The sequence below is a fragment of the Ahaetulla prasina genome, chromosome 1 (genome assembly GCF_028640845.1).
Source record: "Ahaetulla prasina isolate Xishuangbanna chromosome 1, ASM2864084v1, whole genome shotgun sequence".
In the NCBI taxonomy this organism is placed as follows: domain Eukaryota; kingdom Metazoa; phylum Chordata; class Lepidosauria; order Squamata; family Colubridae; genus Ahaetulla; species Ahaetulla prasina.
In genome coordinates, this window is record NC_080539.1 from 164,278,055 (window position 1) to 164,301,803 (window position 23,749).

The 23,749-nt window shown below is 38.7% G+C and overlaps 2 protein-coding genes across 3 annotated transcripts in view; one reads left to right on the forward strand and one right to left on the reverse strand.

The window, feature by feature from the left end:
• The window catches only part of SERPINE3 (serpin family E member 3), a 54,430-nt gene that overhangs the window by 4,194 nt on the left and 26,487 nt on the right, over positions 1 to 23,749 (forward strand). The window lies entirely within an intron of this gene.
• The window catches only part of C1H13orf42 (chromosome 1 C13orf42 homolog), a 37,860-nt gene continuing 27,255 nt past the window's right edge, over positions 13,145 to 23,749 (reverse strand). Inside the window, exons 1-3 of one of the 2 annotated variants that reach the window (XM_058179857.1) lie at positions 19,856 to 20,398; positions 16,533 to 16,677; positions 13,145 to 14,226 (exon numbers count right to left, since the gene is read on the reverse strand). In XM_058179857.1, coding sequence (XP_058035840.1) covers positions 13,982 to 14,226; positions 16,533 to 16,677; positions 19,856 to 20,269 — 804 coding nt within the window. In that variant the 5' untranslated portion in view covers positions 20,270 to 20,398 and the 3' untranslated portion in view covers positions 13,145 to 13,981. Of the gene's footprint in view, positions 14,227 to 16,532; positions 16,678 to 19,855; positions 20,399 to 23,749 lie in introns of those variants that run through there. The other variant, XM_058179867.1, reaches the window with a different exon arrangement.

The following is a 23,749-nucleotide window of genomic DNA, read 5'->3' on the forward strand; positions in this document are numbered from 1 at the left end:
AGTGAAAATAACTATATTCATTTATTTATTTATTTTACTTGTCAAGTATGTATTAGATAATATATATAAGTATAAGCATGAACTGAATACATTAAATGAATATAATTAAAGGGAACATTAGGACAGGGACGGTAGGCATGCTGATGCTCTTACGCACGCCCCTTACGCCTCTTAGGAATGGGGTAAGATCAGTGGTGGGTTTCAATTTTTTTTACTACCGGTTCTGTGGGTATGGCTTGGTGGACGTGGCAGGGGAAGGATACTGTAAAATCTCCATTCTCTTCCCACTCCAGGGGAAGGTTACTGTAAAATCCCCATTTCCTCCCGATCAGCTGGCACTTGGGAGGCAGTGAATAGATGGGGGGTGGGGCCAGTCAGAATTTTTACCACTGGTTCTCTGAACTACTCAAAATTTCCCGCTACCGATTCTCCAGAACTGGTCAGAACCTGCTGAAAACCACCTCTGGGTAAGATCATATATATATGAGTTCTCACTTTTCTGATAAAAGGAAATAGTAAACAAAGCAATACATAAAGCCTTTGACTCTTACAATATCTATTTTATCTGTTTTTTTTTAGAATAGAATAGAATTTTTATTAGCCAAGTGTGATTGGACACACAAGGAATTTGTCTTGGTGCATATGCTCTCAGTGTACATAAAAGAAAAGATACGTTCATCAAGGTACAACATTTACAACACAATTGATGATCAATATATCAATGTAAATCATAAGGATTGCCAGCAACAAGTTATAGTCATACAGTCATAAGTGGAAAGAGATTGGTGATGGGAACTATTTTTTTTTAAAAAAACCTTGCTCCTAAACAGTGCCTCTAGTAATATCTCCATAACACTCCATATCACCTGCAGGCCATGATAGTGATTTTTTCCAAATCTAATCCTCACCTGCAAGACTGCCCTGCTTTGAGTTTACATATTTTTAACAATTTTAATGATTGATGTATTGTTGCAGCAAGTGTTGGTCTAATAGAAATGACTCAGTATGCCCATATCAGCCCCACCTCTAGCTGAATGGTTAAGTCCAAAGAATCCATCCCAAAGTTTCCTTACTGTTTCATCGAACACGAGGTGGAAAGGAAATGCATGGCAGAAGGTTCTCTCGTCCAGCCAAAGCCACTCAGGGAACAGTGGTTCAAAGGTATATAAAGGTTTTCCTGTAGAAAAGAAACAGATTTTTTAATGGCTTCTCTCACCTGACCCCTACCCCCAGCCAACATGACTAACAGAAGACATCAGTTTGGGAAGGTCAGGTGGACAATTTCTGGATTAATTTCCACTTTATTTTTTTCCCCCTACAAATTATAATTTTTAAAAAATATTTTTTTATTAAACAGATTTAAAAAAAAGAAAAGAAAAAAAAAGAAAGATTAACATTTTCTTCTTTTCAACAGTTTCGCGTCGGTGATCAATATTTATACATTTTCTCTCTCTTATCCTAATGTATCTTTTATACATATATTTCTAATATATCATATATATATATTATATTATTATTATCATATATATATTATATTATTATAAAATATTATAATAATATAATATTTTATATATACTATAAAATATTATATTATTCTGACTATTTTATTTACATATATACTTTGATATACATGTGTAGTCGTGAACCCAATTTCCTTTCAACAAATTTCCACTTTATATTCACTTATACTTCTCTTCAGTGATCAAGTGAAATAACACCACCATTTTGTCGAAGAACTGCACTGAGGTTGGTGTCGTGCAATATCTCTATTTTACAAAATGGAGCACCAGTGGTGCTCCCTCTCACATGGAAGGTTAATTCTTTGACACGCTGCCCCAGCAGAGTGAGGAAAATCCTCAGGGATGATTCACACCCCGGTCAGCCCTTCTTTACTCTCCTACCATCGGGCAGAAGATACAGAAGCATAGCCAGCCAAACAAATAGGCTGAAAAATAGCTTTTATCTGTGGGCCGTCAGACTTCTGAACGCAATATAACACCACAGTTAGGCTTAATATGATAAGCTTGCAGGGCCAGCGCAACGTGCAATATGTTCATACCAGTGTAATATAGAATATTGTTGTATACATATGTTTATGGGAATGTGTGTTAGTCGTTACTTATTTGGGTTTAGGGATTTTCCTTTCTTTTACTTGAGTTTATTTTGAGTTATTGGGATGCATTCTGTGTTTCGGGCGGGGGCGGGGGAGCTGCACCAAGAGAGGCTCATTCAATTTCTTTGTACATATGTTGTGCATTGACAATAAAGGTTTGATCTGATCTGATTTGAATTGGTATTTATTCTCAACCATTCAAACAGAAATTCCTTAATTATCACTCCAAATTTGATAATTTTCACTTGAAGTAGACTGGCATCAGTAGCTCCTATGATTCCTAACCTCCCTTTACTTGGATCATTATTATTTTAGTTACAATTGGAGGAAGACAAAAAACAAGCATACATGAACTGGAGCTAGACCTTAAAACAGCTGAGTTTTCTTCAGAAATGCACTATATTTTTTTTGGACATCTTCAGAAATAGAACAACATTTTTTTAAAAAAAATGAATGGTGATATTCCTGGGTATTCAGATTCCCAAGTATTTAAAATCATGTGATAGGGTAGCCCTTCGTATGACATAAAAACTCAACCTTTTATCAGTGTCAATTTTATGGAGACATTTGTGGTTACATAGAGCAAATCAAGTAATTATATCCAGTACAATAAAAACTGGGAACGTGTTCTGAAGAAAAGTATGCCTACTGCTCTTGTCCTGTTAATCAGCCACATGATTTCATCTGATCTTTTTCTATAATGCTCCGTATATTCAGCAAGCTCAGAGACTTTTGCTTGTGTTCTTGAGATCCAGATTTTACCCATCACTTACTTACTAACTTACCCGCCCTAGAATTGACTGTATGTCTCAAAACATCACAGGAGACCTCCGGTTCAGCAGTTTTCCCCCTTCCTTTTTGACAAACCACATCTTGCTGCTGAAAAGAAAACGATACCATAAGTCATCTCTAAGAGAAGCTTCGTATGATATGTGAGCACAAAGCCCATAATTTAGAGGTGTCCCTATTTCCTCCGCTCTGTACCAACTCCTCTGCTCTTTCTACAGAAAGATCACCTCTTTGTCCTCCTGAGGCTCATCTTCACACACAAAAATTGCTTGTTCCTTGAGGTTGTGCTTCACTATTTCGTTTGACTGTAAAATAAAAAACACCACATGTTCCTTCTTCCCAGTGCGCTCCTCTTCTATATTTTGTTCAAGGATTTCCAGGGACACTTCACAGTCAAAGAAATCTCTGGCGACAGCTTCAATAATTCCTACGTAAGAAAAAAGGAACAACCTATTTTAGGGCAATATGTAGATCCCTTCTAAAGTGGCTCAGATTTAAGGAACTGAATGAAAAGCAAGTTTCTTATCCTCTTCTTTCAATAATAGGCACACATAGCTTTTAAAAACTTTTCAAGTTGGGAGCAATTTTCTCCCCCATCACTGTTCTTCCAAAGTTCTTCATTGCTCAGGAAAAATATTCCAACCTCTTAACAAGCTTTGCAGTTAAGTGCAAAACAGAAGAAAGAAATGGGAAAACTTTCTTCTTTATATTAATTTTTCTTAGGATACGGGGAAAATTTCTTGCAGGATAAGATAGATTTCCACAAAACTGGAAACCCAGCATATACCATAGAAATAGTTTTAATTATAACATATATTTTTAAAAAGCCAGACTAAACATTCTAGAGCTTTTTTCTTAGACCCAGCACCAAGGTTGCTGATCAGATAACTGGTCAAGGTGACTTAATTTGATTTCAGTTTTGCTCTGTAAATATCTGTATATCCCAGTCCCAATTATTATAATTGTAAATGAGAAGCTAACAAATTATAAAGTAGAGTACATCTCTTAGCCTTATCCAAAGACCTTATTGGAAAATAAAAATAGTAGATGACTTGACTCAAGTGCTTTGTTAGGAAGCATGCCTTTCTCCAAAGATTTGGAGATTCCTGGGCCAGACTATTGTTTAATATTTATCTTTATCCAATCTGGTGTCATCTAGATGTGTTATAACTTCCATCCCAATCTGTTCTGGTTTTTGATGATGGCTTTGTGGTCCAACAGATCCCAAGACCTCCCCCCCCCTTTTTTTTTTATTGCAAAATTTTTATTTTTCCATAATAATTCCCACAATTTGACCAGTGTACAATACAATCACTTATCCAACAATCAGTCCTATACTCAAGACCTCCCCCTTCTTAAGTATCTCAGAAGCTTTCTTCTATGCAAGTCAAGGTCATCTCAAACTTTCTAAAATGCTCCTTTCTCTGCTCTAAGCAACAGCTGGGCAGATACTTTGCTTTTGTTACTTCATTTTAATTGTACACCCTAAGACAAACAGATGCCTCATCCTCTAAAAAGTATCTATTGGAATGAATAATTATTAATGATAATATTTGCACCAAATTATATTCTAAAATGTTTTTAAAATCGATGGCACAAATTGAGGGCCTTTTATACAAACTTGGAATAGAGGAGGATGTCAAAGTCACAGAGGTTATTGAGCTAAGTAAAGAAATCTCATCCAACCAGAGGTGGTATTCAGCAGGTTCTGACCAGTTCTGGAGAACCGGTAGCGGAAATTTTGAGTAGTTCAGAGAACCAGCAAATATCACCTCTGACTGGCCCCGCCCCCATCTATTCTCTGCCTCCCGAGTCCCAGCTGATTGGGAGGAAATGGGGATTTCGCAGTAACCTTCCCCTGGAGTGGGGTGGAAATGGAGATTTTATAGTATCCTTCCCCTGCCATGCCCACCAATCCATGCCATGCCCACCAATCCACACCCACAGGACCAATAGTAAAAAAATGTTGAATCCCACCACTGCATCCAACCCACCCACCCTGGCCGAAGCAGTCAATTCCAATGCTTGGTATGGCAAAGTTCCCATTCAGTTTTAGTGTTGTATAATATACATTCCATTGTGAAACTGGTGCCTTCATACCTGGGACAATGTGACACAAGCCTTTCCTGTCTGAATAATAGTGGAGGAGCATTCTCCCATCTTTCCTTTCCACTCGAAATGATGGGGCATTCATTTTCTAGGCAGGACAAAAATCTGTTTCATTTTCTTTCAAAACTGCCAAGACTCTATTCTAATACCCACCAGCATTATAAATGCAATTTTTATCTTTGTTGCACCATTGGCCTTCCATTCAATTCATAATCAAAAGGCCAGCGTAGAGCAATAGATAAGGAAGGACTGCAAATTGCAGAATTTGATTTCTTCCTTGTTATGTTGGTTAATAAGAGCTTGCCAATTTGTATTCTGAGATTTGTTCATAGTACTGGAAACATTGGCCAAGGTCTCATGTTTGAATAACAGAATCAAACTCGGATTCATAACTCTTTGGACCTGTTCAGGTTATATGCAATTTTATTCCAATTTTCCTTTCACAATGAGTTGTATGCAAGAGCCCTCTCTTTGTGTTCATTCTCTCATCCTTTTTCTTAAACACGCCCACTGCTGAAGCATATTAGTGATGTAAAAAATATTTGTCATAGTCGAGAATGGCCATGGCATATATTGAAAGGTAATTAATTTCTACTTTAAAATAATTCAAAGGCAGGAAAAAAACCTTTTTTTCATGTAAATGATCCTTCTATTCCTTGGCTACAATTGCTTCATTTCAGTATAACTGCAAGACAGTTCCATACATTACAATTATGTTGGAAAGCAATAGCTCAACCTTCTACTGATTATAACTCTCCAAATTCCTGGAAAATATGCATGGCCCACTAGGAATTCTAAGTGTTTTAGTCTAGCTATCTATTACATTTCACCTCCTACAGGTAACTCGAAGAAAGCAAGGCTCTCACAGATTCATAGTGAGTCTATTGCAGTAAGAGAGAGGGCAGGTTACAAAATTTTGGAAAATAGAAATGTGTATCTTATCAGTAAGTTTATTATAGCAGGATCAACCTATCACCTTTGAGCTTCTATCTGAGTTTTGGTTTAATGGGGAAGAAGCTACTCGTTTGTTTGATATCATAAAACTTTCTATCTGTAGTTGTTCTGCGTCAATTTGAAACTAATTTATTCTGTCATATCAAAATACAAAAATATGTATATGGTCTCTCTCTCTCTCTCATACATACACAAATACACACACACACAAACATTAAGCTGTTTCAGTTGTGTCTCCCCAGAAGAAAATGTACCTGGTAGGACAAAGCAAGGTAGCTATGTAAGGAGTCAAGATTCTCAATAAACTCCATCAAATTTCCTCCTAGTGTCCGTAGCATTTTATCATATCCTGATGCTTTGCAGAAATTAAAAAAGTGTTGCCCAAAAAGCTTCAACACTGCCTCCTCTGGCATTTCTGCATGGAAAACAAAAAAAAAGCAGATTCGGGAATAATGGCATGTATACCTGGGCACAGCAGAAAGTATGTATTTTCTCACGAACATGATTTGCCTTCTCTTTTCATGATTGATACCTTCCTTGATGCTGCCATAACTGCAAGACTTCATTCAATTTCTCCATCCATGAAAATAATCTGCAACATAGGTGCATGACTAGCTTAAGAAGTGATTCACATCTACAATTTGATTCAAGGGAGTTGACTAGAGACTAGAGTTTTTTGGAGCCTTATTCCTGTCAGATAATGGATCCAAAAAGAAGTTAAAATCTTCAGCAACTGAAGATTAATTTGATTCAAGGAGAGAAGTCACATAATGTAAAAAGTATCTGTTAAGCAAAATATATGTGCATACATGCACAACGTCCACTAAGTCTTGGAATTATTTCAGAAATTCAGTTTGATCAAATCACCTTTGGATTTAATAGTTGCATTGAAACTTTACCTAGTCTAGCAGGCAGTTCTATTAAGACAATTGAGCCCATCAGCTGAGCACAAAACAAAAAAAATAATTCAGAAATCATATCATATGTTAATCCACATGACAAACAAATGCTGCAATCAGTAAACCAAGAACAACCCATAGTTTCAAATTGCAATATAGTACTTGAAAACAAATCATAATTTATTCACTAGCCCTTTTCTCATATGTTACTAATATGAAAAGGAAGAAACCATATTACAGTTTAGCGTGATATGAGAGCAGCACAGACTGCAGTCATTTAAGCGCCTTTAAATTAATTTGCTTAATAGCATTGAACTCAGTCAGTTAATTTTGTGGAAACAAGGGATTGGACTGCAAGACTCTTGAGATTTAAAACCATGCCACGAGGGAATAGAAATATGCTGGAGGAAAAGAAATCAACTCAAAAAGAATAATTTAAAACAGAAGAGAAAATATTTTAAAATGTAGCTACAATACAAAATGAAAAAGGATGTTTTAAAAAATGAAAATAATTACTAAAATCTGTAAGAAAGGAAGTAAATATCTTTGTTATGGTCAATCACCCGATCTATTTGCAATTATATCAGGCAATTAGAATAAAATGAATTAAACTGAAGAAATAAAATAAGGCATTACATGAAATCTAAACGCCTAAACAAAATCTAAACGAAACTAATTTGCTACGTTGCTAGAGCTGTTAGACAAATGATTACAAATGTGCTAATGTACAAAATAAAGCAGGGTTAAAATACTTTAATACTAGTTCAATCATTATTATGGTTTTTAAGAGATAATTGTAAGGAGATGTGCAAGAGTAGATAAGTGTACATTTATTTGGGATGATTGAGTAGAGTATTGCTTAATACAGCCTTAAAATGATGATTGTTTCAGAATTCTTCCTATCACATCTGTAAGTGGATAAGAATGCTATCTCTTGGCAAACAGCAAATTAAAACATGTAATTATCTCAGTACTTAGCATGTTGCAGGCTTCTTTGAGTAACTTCACAGTCAGAGAATCATCATACACTGTATATGTCATAAAGGTGTCTTCAGTTCCAACCCGAGTTCTGTGACAATACCAAAGGAAAATTCTAATATGAAATGAATTACGGAACACAATTTGCCGCCAGGTTTGCCATATTTGGGTAAAGCAACACATTTTACAAACATTTAGAGTGCAAGATTCAAATGATTCAAAATAGTTTACAGGCAGTCCTCGACTTACAATAGTTCATTTACCGATCCTTACAACGGCACTGAAAAAAGTGACTTATGACCATTTTTCACACCTACCTTTGCAGCATCCCCATGATCATGTGATCAAAATTCAGATGCTTGACAACTGGTTCATACTTATGACCTTTGCTCTGTCCCAGAGGACATGTGATCCCCTTTTGCGACCTTCTGATAAGCAAAGTCAATGGGGAAACCAGATTCACTTAACAACCGTGTTACTAGCTTAACAACCGCAGTGATTCACTTAACAACTGTGGCAAGAAAAGTTGTAAAATGGGGCAAGCTCACTTACCCAATGTCTCACTTAACAACCAACATTTTGGGCTCCATTGTGGTGGTAAATCAGGGACTACTTGTACTCAGTTAACTGGGTGGAGATGTCTGAAAATCTTTTTTAAAGTTAAATCCTTTAACGAAAAGCATTGCTATGCCCTGCTAGGTTTTGGAACTAGTGGGACAATCACAAAGTCAGCTTAAATATCAAAGGGACTTGTAGCAATAAATAATAAATGGGTTGTGGCAGAAATGTTCGTGGATTAGTACAGACTCTTGTCCTGAATGCACCCAACCCATCCTCTGGAATACAGATATTTCATTGGTTCTATGAGGGGTGAAATCCAGCAGGTTCTGACAGGTTCTGGAAACCAGTAGTGGAAATTTTGAGTAGTTCAGAGAACCGGTAAATACCACCTCTGGCTGGCCCCACAGTGGGGTGGGAATGGAGATTTTGCAGTATCCTCCCACTGCTACGCCCACCAAGCCACGCCCACCAAGCCACACCCACAGAACCGGTAGTAAAAAAATTTGGATTTCACCACTAGTTCCTTGGTCTTGCTTTATCAGTGATAATACTGTGAGGTTATAAATATTTACTTGAGCTTTTCCCATGTTTCTTCACCAAATTTCTCTACCAGAAGGGACTTCAGGCAGGAGTTGATAAATCCATACTAGAAAGAGAGAGAGAGAGGGAGGGAGGGAGGGAGGGAGGGAGAAAGGGGGGGCAGAGAAATTCTCATGAATGTCCTGTGCAAATATAAAAATAGGGCCGGTGAATAGCGCAGGAGGGCCGGTGAATAGCGCAGGCTGGTAAAGCCTGTTATTAAGAACACAAAGCCTGCAATTACTGCAGGTTCAAGCCCGGCCCAAGGTTGACTCAGCCTTCCATCCTTTATAAGGTAGGTAAAATGAGGACCCAGATTGTTGGGGGGGCAATAAGTTGACTTTGTAAAAATATACAAATAGAATGAGACTATTGCCTTATACACTGTAAGCCGCCCTGAGTCTTCGGAGAAGGGCGGGGTATAAATGTAAACAAAAAAAAATAAAAAATAAATATTGCATATGCATCAGAGATGGGTTTCAGCAGATTCTGATCAGTTCTGGAGAACCGGTAGCGGAAATTTTGAATAGTTCGGAGAACTGGGAGTAAAAATTCTGACTGGCCCTGCCCCCATCTATTCTCTGCCTCCCGAGTCCCAGCTGATCGGGAGGAAATGGGAATTTTGCAGTATCCTTCCTCTGGAGTGGGGGGGGGGGAATGGAGATTTTACAGTATCCTTCCCCTGCCACGCCCACCAAGTCACACCCACCAAGTCACGCCCACAGAACCGGTAGTAAGAAAAATTTGAATCCCACCACTGATATGCATACTTTCCACTAAGTTGTGTTATTTTATGGTGAGTATTAATATTATGTGAGAAAGAGCTTCTTTCTGGCCATCCCATCTCCCCCAATTGCTTAATTTTATAAATTATCCTGCTATCTTTGTAGCCATGTGCCATTACATTCTATTCCAATTCTATTCTATTCTAAAAAAATTCTATTCTATTCTATTACACAAAGAGAAAACTTGGCAAGAAGACTTACCATGGCACCTTTATGTCACACTAGGCAGGACTGGTCTTCTTGGTGCAGGTGACTTACTCTTTCTAAAAGCTTGGAGAGACCCAGCATTTAAATACTGGCTGAATGTAGATAGGAGGGCCCATAGGGAAGGCTGTGTTGACTTCTACCTGTTAAATTTCAGTAGAAACTGTGAATGGCCATGGTTGGGGAAACTGAAGTAACTGAATCCCCTGGAGTATTGAAGCATATTTTGAAAACAAAATATGTTTACTTTGCTGTTCTTGTCATGATAATTCAGCACAGAAATCACAGAACATTTCGTAATAACAGAGTGGAATTGTGCAAGACATACTAATTGATAAAAAGTTGTGTCTGTTGTAGAATCCACATGCACATTTTAACCTTCTTCAGAGTCAACATAAGCTTTCCTTTCTGCTCATTCACCCTTGCGGTCTTCCTTTCGGGCTCCCTATAGTTCAGTCCCAGAGAGTCTGCTGCTCTCTAGTTCTTCACACTGAAGCCAACTGGACTGGTATTTTGGTGGTGTGGCATTCTTCATCATATCTGGGGACACAGCACAATCATAGTTCTTACCTCTGAGTCTCTGTTGATGATCTGCCAATCCTATTTTTTCCCCTCTGTTAAATCTTTTTCCTTTGTCATTTCCTACCTTTCCTTGCATGTTCTCTTGCACAAAATGACATGCTGAAAGAACAATTTTAGTGCTTTTTTCCCATATCGAAACAATGGATGGAAATTATATCAAGGAGTGAAGCAACCTGGAATTAAGGAGAAACTTCCTAACAGTGAGAACAATTAACCGGTGGAACAGTTTTGCCTTCAGAAGTTGTGGGTGCTTCATCACTGGAGGTTCTATATTATTATTTGGAAGAGAGTGGACAGCCACTTATCTGAAATGGTATAGGATCTCCTCGTTGAACAGAGGGCTGGATTAGAAGACCAAACTCTGTTCTATTCTAGAAATCTAAGCAAATTCAAGAGCACACCTTTAGAGCAACCATCAGATTTCCTATGTCTGCCCCAAGCTTTGAGAGCAGTTGAAGAATTGAAGTTATGGTCCTCCTTACTACCTGCCAAGCTACAACCCTCCACCACCCAATAAGCTGGTATGCTACGCAAAGCAAAACATCAGTCTCCATTAATAAATATTATTATTAGCCATATGGGTTTAGTAATTATTAAATAATTTAATCATTATTTATTAATGATTATTAATAAATAATCATTATTTCCAATAGATAGTCCTAACCCTACATTTGGACCCTACATGGAATAGATCAGCTGGATGGTTGCAGGCTGGTGTTTTAGAATGATACTCACCAGTTCAGAGAAAGGGAAAAGTTAAGCAGAAGCAGGAAGGGCGATCTTGAAGGAATGGGGAGCAAGTCAGAGAGGCCTTAGGGAACGTTTTGGTATCTCGGTGCCGACACTGATTCTCTCTCTCTTTGGAGATTATGTGGATATAAAATCCCCATTTTGTAAGAGCATTCACAATAGGTTTGGACAGTTCTAGAATTGTTCAGCAGCTTGGCATCTTGAACTTGATGGCACAAAGCAAATTATTGCAGGGTTCATGAGTGTTAATTTGCTGGATCAAGAATTTGAAGGAGAGAAAATAATAAATGGAGATTGTGCCATCCTTTGCTATACTTGTTTATTTCTAGTTTGTTTTCTTTCAAGGAGGTGAAAGCTATGGCCCTTTAAATCTCTCTCAGGTCATTTTTTTTCCCTTTGAAATCAAATTATCGATCATCTTTGGGGAAATCTATATAAGGCTTTGATCCTACAGCAAATGGGACAGCTGGGTATAGCTTCTCCAAAACACTGGGGAACAATGCTGATCTTAATATTAATAGTGTTGTTGGGGTGTGTGTGTGTATGCGTGATTGTATCACTCGGCAACTGCAGTTTTCCTGACCTGATCATTTGTAAGAGCATGAAATTTAAGCTTAGTACAAGTTTTACAAAAAACTAACTAACAAACCAACTACAATTCTACTTGGCTACAGCCATAATCCATTTAGATTAAAAACTTCTAACTACTGGGCATCACTAATTACTCACATCATCAATTAATTTTAAAATTGATCATCAATTGTGTTGTAAATGTTGTACCTTGATGAACGTATCTTTTCTTTTATGTACACTGAGAGCATATGCACCAAGACAAATTCCTTGTGTGTCCAATCACACTTGGCCAATAAAAAATTCTATTCTATTCTATTCTATTCTATTCTAAAATCTACTTCCATTTTAAAAAGAGCCCTGTGATTGGATACTGGCTTGTTTAATGTTTTTTTTTTTAATCTTAATGTAGTGGGGACATTAAGACTGGATTCCCAGGAGCAAATGAAGTCCCCGTAGAACACAGGAATATGGGCCCCAAAATCTAGCTTATTGGGGTGTTGTTGTTGTTGTTTGGTAGAACCTTGACTGCAATACATTTTAAGCTCTTTAATAGTTAAAAATGTGCTATAATAAAATGACAGTGTTGTTTTAATAAGAGGAGGAAAGAAAGGGGGGGAAAAGAGAAGAGTAGAGTAGAGAACTAAAGGTTCAGAGTAGCAATAGTCATTGAGCACAAAGGTAGAGAAAATCTTCCAATATCCTTCAGTACCAATCCTGCTGGCTTTTAGGAACATGCTTAAGACCAGGTTCTTGCCACAGACTCTGAACTAGGATGGGATTACCAAGTCATCATTGGGTATGTGTAGTGTTTAGGACTGCTTTTCCCGCTCAGCCTGGCCAGATTTTTAATGCAATGCATGTTTTTATTACTTTTTACCCTGTAAATTAAGATAATCATTTGGTAAGTGAGCAGTTTTAGAAATCTGCTAAATACTCCTCCCCTCCCCACCCGCCCAGAAATTCAACAGTTTTGGCAATAGCCAAGCTCACTGTGTGTTTTTCACTCCACATATTCTCTTCTGAGGGAGATGTACTTTAAATGTGGACGTTGGGTACAAGAATCATGTTCTTCTTTGCTTTCTGCTTCTTGCCCTCCACCTGTTGTATAAATAATGAATGCTGTGGCTTTTAGGTATTCTCCTTGAGAGAAGAGCAGGGCATCCAGATTATAAATGAAGGAAATTGTTTAAATTAAAATATTCAGGCTTTATTTTATTTAGAAGAACCACATTTTTTTTCATTAGAAACATAAATTCTGGATGCACATTCCTAGATTGCAATGTTAACCTGAATCCAGCATAGCAAACAAATAATTTTAAAAATTAATGTAGAAACAATATTCACCAAAGTTGCATGACATGGATTTGTTTTATAATCTAACTTTTCACAGAGTAACACAAAATGTCCCTGGGTGATCATGGCATTCACCAGAGGTGGAATTCAGATGGTTCTGACCAGTTCTGGCGAACTAGTAACGGAAATTTTGAGTAGTTCAGAGAACCGGCAAATACCACCTCTGGCTGGCCCCAGAGTGGGGAGGCAATGGAGATTTTGCAGTATCCTTCCCCTGCCACGTCTACCAAGTCACACCGACCCAACCACACCACGCCCACCAAGCCACGCCCAAGAACCAGTAGTAAAAAATTTTGAATGCCACCACTGGCATTCATGCTAACATTTTCTATACGGTATGGATAATCAACATTAGATATGCTATGGAGTGGGAAGAAGAACTGGATGAGATAATTTTCAGTGTGCATAATGTTGCAGCTTACCTAGTTACTGAATGAACATATTTTCTGCCTGTTCATACAATACACTGAATTATAAACTAACCAAACAGGTTGAACAACCTGCTATGCCATCAGGTTGAACCTAGCTAAGTTTACTAACTTGTTTGAATACATTTATAAGGCTTTTACATAAGTGTGTTGTGTCCACAGAACTACAACGGGGTCCCAGTGTAGGCAGAACGTAAAGTCAAGTCTTGTCAGCTGTACACATCAAAAAATTGCTACTGATAATTTATAGCATAAAAATATCCTAACCATCTGCTTCTGAAGAAAGACTCTTGGGTCTGCGTACGCACAGTAAGGATTTTCAGGTCAGTGCTGTTCTTTGAGGCACATTTTGGGTTTAAATTTCATAGTATTAAATGCTCCCTCTACAGCTTTAGGTAGATACATTGGATATCTCTGCAGTTTCTTTCTGGAGCTGAATGTTCCTCCTTGGCCTTTTCCTTTGGATTGGCTTGTAATCGCTTCTACTTGGCTGGTGTCTTGGGAATATCTCCGAGGGGCCCGAAGGATCCAGTTGGAATGTAAGCTGTGTTCTCTTGAACTAGAAACAACTGAAATATGGAACCAAACTTAGTATAAATGTAACTTTACAACAAGGGTGAAGGTACAAAATATGTAGAGACTGCTTAGGTTCTGCACACAGAAGGCCCCAAGTTCAGCCTCCGGTATTTCTTGGCAAGAGATTTAAGAAAGCTGCTGCTAATAAAACAAGGCTAGATGGACCAACAATCTGGCTCAATAGAAAACTGCTTTCCATATTTCTAAACTAGGGATAGGCTAACTAGGTCACAGGATCCAACTCCCCCACTATGCTCTAACTATGTCCTTCAAAGCACTAGAAGATTGGGTCACTGAAATGTAGTGTTAATAGGACTGAACGGCGGTTTGTAAAGATGTCGAAGTAAGAGTAGAAACGAATATGCCAAACTACAGTGAGGCAAAAAAACCCCTCAACAACAACAATGACCCATTTCCATCTTTAAACCATTTGCAGCTCCCAAATCCATAGCAGTGGTGGGTTGTTCCCGGTTCGGGCCGGTTCTTGCGAATCGGTAGTAATGGCGGCGGGGAGGCTCCGCCCACCTGCCTGGAGGTCATCATAAACGATCTGCGCATGCACAGAAATGCGCAAGACCGCTCCAATTGCGAACCGGTAGCGGAGGTAAGTAGAACCCACCCCTGATCCATAATATTATAGATACTTTATGAAACTATTTTCTGGGATATTTATATAATCTAGTCACCTGATATAACTCTATTTTCACTATTAATTTCTAGCTGAATTTCTAGCTGAATTCCCCCAAAGAGAGATAATTTTTGATGCTAATAATGTTTGGTATCAAACATTTTCTCTGATTATTTAAATTGGTATGTGACAAACATACAGTATAAAGTATCAATACTCTATTTGATATTATGGGGAATTAGATGGTGAATAATTCATGTAGTGGTTTTATGAGGGATGAAAAGACAAGAAGCCACAGATAAATACATCTGAAGCCCTGTGGACTGAAAGAAACAAAGGATCACACAGGCAGGCCTTGACCTTGGATAAACCATATTCTAATTTTTTAATGGGTTATTCCAAATGGAATAGTCTGCTTTTGCTCAGCATTAAAGTGCTGGGATGGGACAGCACCCATTTAATTATTCTCCTCTATGCACCTGACTGGATACAGAAAGTTATCCTAAAATTCCTTATGCATTCAAAAACCACACATCTAGAACAGGGTTGAAGGGAAGAAGAAGAAGAAAAGATGCAGTATTCCAAAAATAGCCAAGCACTGCAAACTCAATAAGTAACAGACATGTGATACTAATTATTTATTAAATCAATCAATATATTATCCATCAATCTCCCAAGCAAAAGTATGGAAAACCCATCCTTGGATGTTTTTGTTTGGAAGAACAGCAGAAATGGAGCTTTGTTCAGTTCCCAGCTGAAATATACTACTTTTGGAGAAAACTTTGATGTATTTATTATTTACTCTCACAACTATGTGTTGTGTTTTATATGAATCTAGGATGATGCACCAGTTGAGGCCTTTTCTGATCTGAGTAGGCCTGGAAGCATTTTCATCCCTACGCATTTAAGTTCAGTGGCTAAGATGCTGAGTTTGTCGATCAAAAGGTCAGCAGTTCAACGGTTCGAATCCCTAGTGCTGCTGGGTAACGGGGAGAGCTCCCGTTACTTGTCCCAGCTTCTGCCAACTTAGCAGTTTGAAAGCACATAAAAAATGCAAGTAGAAAAATAGGGACCATCTTTGGTGGGAAGGTAAAAGCGTTCCATGCACCTTTGGCATTTAGTCATGCCAGCCACATGACCACGGAGATGTCTTCGGACAGCACTGGCTCTTTGGTTTTGAAATGGAAATGAGTCAGGAACAACTAGCACATATGTGTGAGGGGAACTTTTACCTTTACCTTTTAACAAGATTTATATGAGGCTGCCCCTGAAGACAGCTCCCTAACTATTACTAGGACAAAATGTAGCAGGCAAGGTATTAGTGGATGAGAGATACTATGGTCATTTAACAGTCTGAAAATTCAAATCTGATGGATGCTATTCTGCATTTATTCAAATAGCAATAGCACTTAGATTTATATACCACTTCACAGTGCTTTACAGCCCTCTCTAAGTGGTTTACAGAGTCAGCCTATTGCCCCTAACAATCTGGGTTCTCATTTTACCAGCCTTGGAAGGATGGAAGGGTGAGTCAACTTTGAGCCTGGTGAGATTTTATTAATTGATTTATTAATAATATTTTATTAAATAATTTATTTATTAACATTTATTAGAAATGTTATTGATACTATTGATATATATAGATAGATAGATACATATATATGTACTTACTATCAAAATCTACATCAACATGTGGATGATCCCTCACAACTTTGTGAAATCTTTCTGCCTCCAGTTTTGCAATAATTGAGTCAAAATAAGCGATTGCTTCAGTCACATCTGAACTGAGTTGTGAGCCATTTCTGTCCTCTGAGATCTGGAAGGTATGACAATGGTTTAATTAGAATAAACAAGCATTATAATTCCAACCCTCCCTCCGACTTTCAAGGATACAAAATGTAGACCTTTCAGAAAACAAACTATTTTTTTTGTGCTAATTTATCTTAGGCTCCATTTAAATTAGCTATTATGCTGCTTTTTGTAATATATGTGGATTATCTTTTTTTTTTTATTCAAAAATTTTACAGAAAATTCCCCCCCCTTTCCCCCCACCTCCCCTCCCCCCTCCCTTCACAACCCCCCTCCCCGCCCCCGACTTCCCAGAACGAGCACAAGGTATAGTTAAAAATAAAACAAACATATGCTAAAAAAATTTCGTCCCAACTTAATTATACCCCTACAATCATCAATTCCTAACTTCCCCCGAAAACAATCAAAAATAATACATCATAATCATTCAAAACAGTCTGACAACTCTTAGTCTGATATCTACTTTGAATATAGTCAATCCATTTTTTCCATTCCTTTAAGTATCTTTCTTGCGTATTGTCTTTCAAAAAGGCTGATATCTTCGCCATCTCAGCCAAATTGGCAACTTTCAATATCCATTCTTCTATTGTAGGTACTTCTTTTTTCTTCCAGTATTGTCCTATTAGTAATCTTGCTGCTGTTATTAGATTTAAAATCAATTTAGTCTCAATTACTGTACAGTCCGTAATAATTCCCAACAGAAAAAATTGCGGCAGGAACTTTATCTTCTTTTTCAAAACATTTTGTAAAATCCACCAAATTTTTATCCAAAAGGCCTTTATATCCTTACAAGTCCACCAAATATGAAAATATGTAGCGTCATCACAATTACATCTCCAACATTTTGCTTGCATATCTGGATACATACACGATAATTTCTTAGGATCTAAATGCCATCTATAAAACATTTTATAAAAATTTTCCCTCAAATTCTGTGAATTTAACATTTCTAACCCAAATTTTTTCCCAAGTTTCCAATAATATTGGCTCCTGAAAATTTTGTGCCCACTTTATCATACAGTCCTTTACCAAGTCCCTTTCAGAATCTATTTCAAGTAACACATTATACAATCTCTTTATATGCTCCTGAGACTGATTTCTAATTTGCTTTACCAAATTTCCCTCGTTATACATGGATTATCTTTAATGTTGTATATCCCTGGGTGTGTGCATATATAAGTAGATGTGCAAAAAAATATCATTTTCCAGGTATGTGTATGTGTGTGTGTATTCCAAATAATAATATAGAACTATTCTTGATGCAATCATTATTAGCCTTATGATTCTTTTGGATCAAGGCTGATTTCAACTTTTAACTAGCAGGAAAAAGCAAGCAAATGAGAAAAATCAGTTAGGTAAAAAAAAAATGCAGAAGACACTCCAGGAAGCCAAATTTGATCAAAATAATGTTGAATCTTGACTTTCCTTTTACTGAAGTACTGTGGGCCTTTTGGTATTTTGAAATTCTACTCCATGAGCCACATTTAGCAAAGCAAGAATTGAAGAAAACTAATCTTCAGAATATCTGCAAAAAAACAAAAAAGGCTGCCTATCCCTAAGTCTATTTTCATACTGTGTCACAAAACGTCTATTCATTAGTTCTCTCACTTGAACTATTTGGGATCTTTAGAATAGAATAGAATAGAATTTTTATTGGCCAAGTGTGATTGGACACACAAGGAATTTGTCTTGGTGCATTTGCTCTCAGTGTACATAAAAGAAAAGATACATTCATCAAGGTACAACATTTACAACACAATTGATGATCAATATATCAATATAAATCATAAGGATTGCCAGCAACAAGTTATAGTCATACAGTCATAAGTGGAAAGAGATTGGTGATGGGAACTATGAGAAGATTAATAGTAGTGCAGATTCAGTAAATAGTCTGACAGTGTTGATGGAATTATTTGTTTAGCAGAGTGATGGCCTTCGGGAAAAAACTGTTCTTGTGTCTAGTTGTTCTGGTGTGCAGTGCTCTATAGCGTCGTTTTGAGGGTAGGAGTTGAAACAGTTTATGTCCAGGATGCAAGGGATCTGCAAATATTCTAATTCTTTAAAGAATTCTAATGTCACTTGATATCAAGGTATCTCTCTTATTGACAGAAATTAAAATCTTAGCATCTTAGTTACGGGGAATGGATGCTAGAAAAGTTGTAATACAGATATGGAGAGAATTGCTGAATGACCAGTAATATCTTCAGATCCCCCACTTTTGCCAGCAGTTTAAATTGTCACTTGTATTAGGATAACAAAAGTGGTGTGCTATCCAACACAGTAAACAATACATTAATTTACAGTATTTATTTTTTTAAAGTGGAAACTGAGTGATTTCTGTGAGCAGTTAGCATGGCCATAAACAGACATGTGGCTTAATACATAGAGGACAAATGTCTATGGAGATTCTGAGTAACCCATTTCATGGTTGTCCCAAAGGTGCTTTTTCAAGAGGCAACTGGGCTTTCTTGTTTTCCTCTGAAGACGTTTCACTTCTCATCCAAGAAGCTTCTTCAGCTCTGACTTCCGTTCCCCACCATCCAGTCAGAGCTGAAGAAGCTTCTTGGATGAAAAGTGAAACGTCTTCAAAGAAAAAAGAGTCCAGTTGCCTCTTGAAAAAGCACCTTTGGGATAGAAGACAAATGTGTAAAGAAAAAGGGACAACCCACTGTTTATTAAAAGAGAATAACCTAAACATTTGTCAAAAGGAAACAAACCCCTCTTGTTGTTCCTTCCCAAAGGTTGAAACTTGAGCTTCAGTTTCTTGAAATTATAACCCCTCCAGTCATGGATTTAGCCACCATGAAATCTTCATTTTCAAACTGCTCATACTGTAATTTGTGTGTGTGTGTGTTTTTAATTTCTTTATTTTTTCTGGTGAGAGAAGCAATTCTATCCCAATCAGTGGTAGTTTTTAAACTTGTTTATGATTGGTGAGAATGCCCAAAGCCTGAAAAGTAAATGTCCTTACTTTGACTATTATATGTGAATAGGCTGTGTTAGTATGGCAGACTATATGGAGTCTGACACTAAAGGTTATTACAAAACATAAGCTCACACCATTCCCAAACTCATAACTCATCTCCTCACATCTTCCCAAGCAAGTTTATTTCTTTCTTATTTCAATTCTCCAAAGAGTGTGGTTGTAACATATTCTATGTAAACACGGGAGTAACATATCCTACCTTAGAAGTCGGTTTGGGAGGAGGAGGGGCTTGGGTTTTTGTTGTTGCTGCTGAAGATTTTGTAGGCAAAGGGGAAATTTCAGGCACTCTGCCCAAGACTTTCAAATCCTTGACACCCGCAAGGTATTTTTTCCTCAGAGCTAACAAATCTTGTAAATATTGCAAACAGTCTTGTGTCTTGGAGTACATCCATGCCTTTTCTTCTTTCAGCTGAAGGCAGGCAACTGAATTAAGGCTGGTGGTACTTTTGCTTTTTTTCAGAGGTTCGATGAGTGTATGGTCCTCGTCTCTGAGAGCATACATAGAGGTGCTACGGATCAAACGAACCGCAGAGCCATCATAAGCTGGGATCCCATCAGATAAACTACTCCTGCTGGAGTTGGGGTGAAATATGGAGTGTATTTTCCTGAACATAGCGTAGTTCCTTCTTCAACTATTCCATCTAACATTCAACCTCACTCCGGTGTGTCTTCTAATGGACATTTCTTGCCAACAAAGAAAAAGGTTGTGTGTGTTGATTATGAATGGGATCAGGTTTTCTTCTGTTTCAGACTTCTTTTGGCCCATCTCTTCATTTCTTTTCCAAACTTTTCCAAAGATGAAGGAATGCAATGTCATCAATCTTATCTTTATGAAGCCTGTACTTCGGTTCACCGAAAGGTTGCAGCAGCTCTTATTTGTTTATTTGTGCTGACCATGGTGCTGAAATAGTCTATCTTTATAATGAAAAATATTTAGCACTTCTGAGTTTGTCAGAAGGCTACATAAAAGATGCTAACACATCAGTATCCGGTGCATTTCTAATCAATATTAGATAATATCCTGCAGAAGCTGGCAGCTAGAAGGGATTTTGTTTTCTCTGCTATGGCAACCGAAGCATGGTTACCGCTATCTGATAACACACATGAGTGTTGAGAATAAAGCAGGCTAAGATCCATTACACTGAGCATGGAAGGCTGGCCTTCAAATAAAACACATCTAATAATCTAAGATGGTTATTGTTGATGACTATAGGCACAGTTAATCTAGTGCTGTACGTGATAAATTTAATGCATTTTGTTTTCCTTGGGGGACTGAATATTCAGATGCCCATCCTAAACCCAAGGTCCAAGAACTCACTATCCTTTTTGCTTCTGGGAGTTCCCTGAGAGCTTTGGTTAAGCACATCTGGAGCTGTATTGTTTGGGGAGAGCTAATGAGACATCAGAAAGTTGCTAAGTCTTCCTCCCCTTCCACAGGTAATCCTCAATTTATGACTACAGCTCGGGGTGAAATTCATCAGGTTCTGACAGGTTCTGGAGAACTGGTAGCGGAAATTTTGAGTAGTTCAGAGAACCAGCAAATACCACCTCTGGCTGGCCCCAGAGTGGGATGGGAATGGAGATTTTGCAGTATACTTCCCCTGCCACGCCCACCAAGCCATGCCCACCAAACTGGTAGTAAAAAAATTTGATTTCCAACACTGCTATAGCTGGCACCGGAATCTTGGTCATTGAGTGAAGATGCCCACGTAACTGCTTTGCTCAACAGCCACAATCCAGGCGCTCCTGGCTGTGGTCGTGAAGCAATCTCCCAGGCCACTAAGCAGACAGAGGGAAACAGCTGCCTGCTTAGCTCAGCTCTCCTCCATGCACAGAAAGGAGCTGCTCTAGCACGCAGCAGGAATGAAGCTTGGATCTTTGTGATTAGAGCTCTGTTTCTCCATCCCACCTATGGAGTTCAGCTTCTCTCAGTAGGCATCTCTCTCAGCCAGCCCCCAGAGACAAGAGAGTCCTCTCAGCAGGTAGCAGCAGCTTGCAGCCTTGCCTGCCAGCTTCCCCATTGTCTTTCTGGTGAAGCCGTCAGAGAAGATTGCAAATGGGTAAGGGTGGGAGACCACCAGGACAGCAATGTAGATTAGGAAGTTGGAATAATTAAATGCCTTCCACAGAGTAGTGGGTTTCAAACCCCGTCGCTACTGGTTCGCTCATGGGTGCGCACGCATCATCATGTGCAGAGATGTCCAGGTGGGTGGGCGGAGCCTCCTGCCACCGCTGCTACTGGTTCGGCCAATCTGGGCCAAACTGGTAGCAACCCACCACTGCTCCCACAGGAAGGCAGCAGCAAACCACTTGGCTCAATTATCAAGAAAACTATGTGGGAATATACATGAAGGCCCTAGGACAGTGATGGCTAACCTTTTTGCCGTTGCGTGCCAAAAGCAGGGGGAGCATGGAGGGGTTGCGCTCACGCGTGCCCACACCCATAATTCAATGTGCCCCATGCACCCATGTATGCGTGCGCAACTTCCTTATATGGCCCCCGCTTTTGGCATGCAATGGTACAGTGGCCCCGGTAGATCCGTTTTTCGCCATCCCCAGGCTCCAAAGCCTTTCTAGGAGCCTAGGGAGGGCAAAAATGGCCTTCCCCATCCTCCCGGAGGCCAGAAACAGCCTGTTTCCTGACGTCCGGTAGGCCTGAAAATCAGCTGGCCAGCGTGCACATGCACACCGGAGCTGAGATAGGGCAACACTTGCGTGCCCACCAATATGGCTCCGTGTGCCACCTGTGGCACCCCTGCCATAGGTTCGCCATCACGGCCCTAGGATCTGATTCAATTTTCAGAAGACTTATTTTAATATTTAAAAAAACCCTGAAAATATACTTGCTCTCTGAATCTAACTCTCAAAACTGGTTGGTTGCATTATCTCATCCATCTCCCCGTCACCCAGTCTTGCTACTCTATGCTATTGTCCACCTTCAAATACCACGGTGAGTGGTTGAATGATACAGTTCTTATGTCCAACCTGGCAAGATGTGGTATTGATCCTTCCATTATCTGCCTTCAAAAGCCATCTGAACTGCAGCCTAGAGGATGAGGGCAAAGAAGAGTAGTGGGAAAGAGGTAATAACCTGCAGGATTGCTTACCAAGAATCTGTCCCACTGCTCCTCAAAAATAACCATTTTAAGATGTGTGGACTTCAGCTCCCAGAATTCTCTAGCCAGCATGCTGCCTGGGAAATCTTAGGTGTTAAGTCCATATATCTTAAAGTTATCAAATTTGAGAAACACTGATCTATTCAGAAAACACCATCACCACAATACAGTCTCATAATCTGCTTTCTTGTTGAGCCTGTTGCAGGAAGATCAAAAGCAACATCATTTCAACTTGTCCTCTTCATGCGTTGCTTGGAGTTTTGAGACATCCGTACAAAAGCCAGAATAAAATTGGTGCATACTCTATCTGGGAAAATTCTGATTCCCTTTGCTTTGAGTTCTGACTGTTCTGAAAGCACAGCTGGCGCCATCTTGTGGTGTTTTAAAGATGTTTTAGCAAAGGGTAGATTTACATGACGCATCCATTATTAATACACGGGCTTAGAAAGAGATGTAAGATCTTGGTTGTGTGGTTTAGTGGTTTGTTTGTTTTTTTAAATTCCAAATTATTAGTTGGAATATTTTACTTTTTTCCCACTTTGAAAGTTCAGGAACCGACATTGCTTTCAACTGCAGTTTTATTGTAAAGCTATTAGATGAGCAACTCATAGGTTCCGAGTACTGTTGCTGTTCGCTTTATATAAATAAATCCCAGATGATTATAGCTCAAATGTAAGTGCATACTTGCATATTAGTAGATGGGCAATGTGTTTGAAAAAAGAAAAAAAATCAAGTGTCTATACACGTATCGGTCTAAGTCACGGGTGTCAAACTCAATTTCATTGAGGGCCGCATCAGAGTTGTGTTTGACCTCAGTGGGCCGTGGTGGGTGTGGCTGTGGTGAGCATGGACAGCTTGACATCACTCATGTCAGAGGTGCCTGTGGTGGCCCAAGCACTCTGCCAGCGAAAACGGGTTCCTGAGCTGTTTTTGGCCACAATACAATCCTCTGCCAGCAAAAACAGAGCATGAGAGGG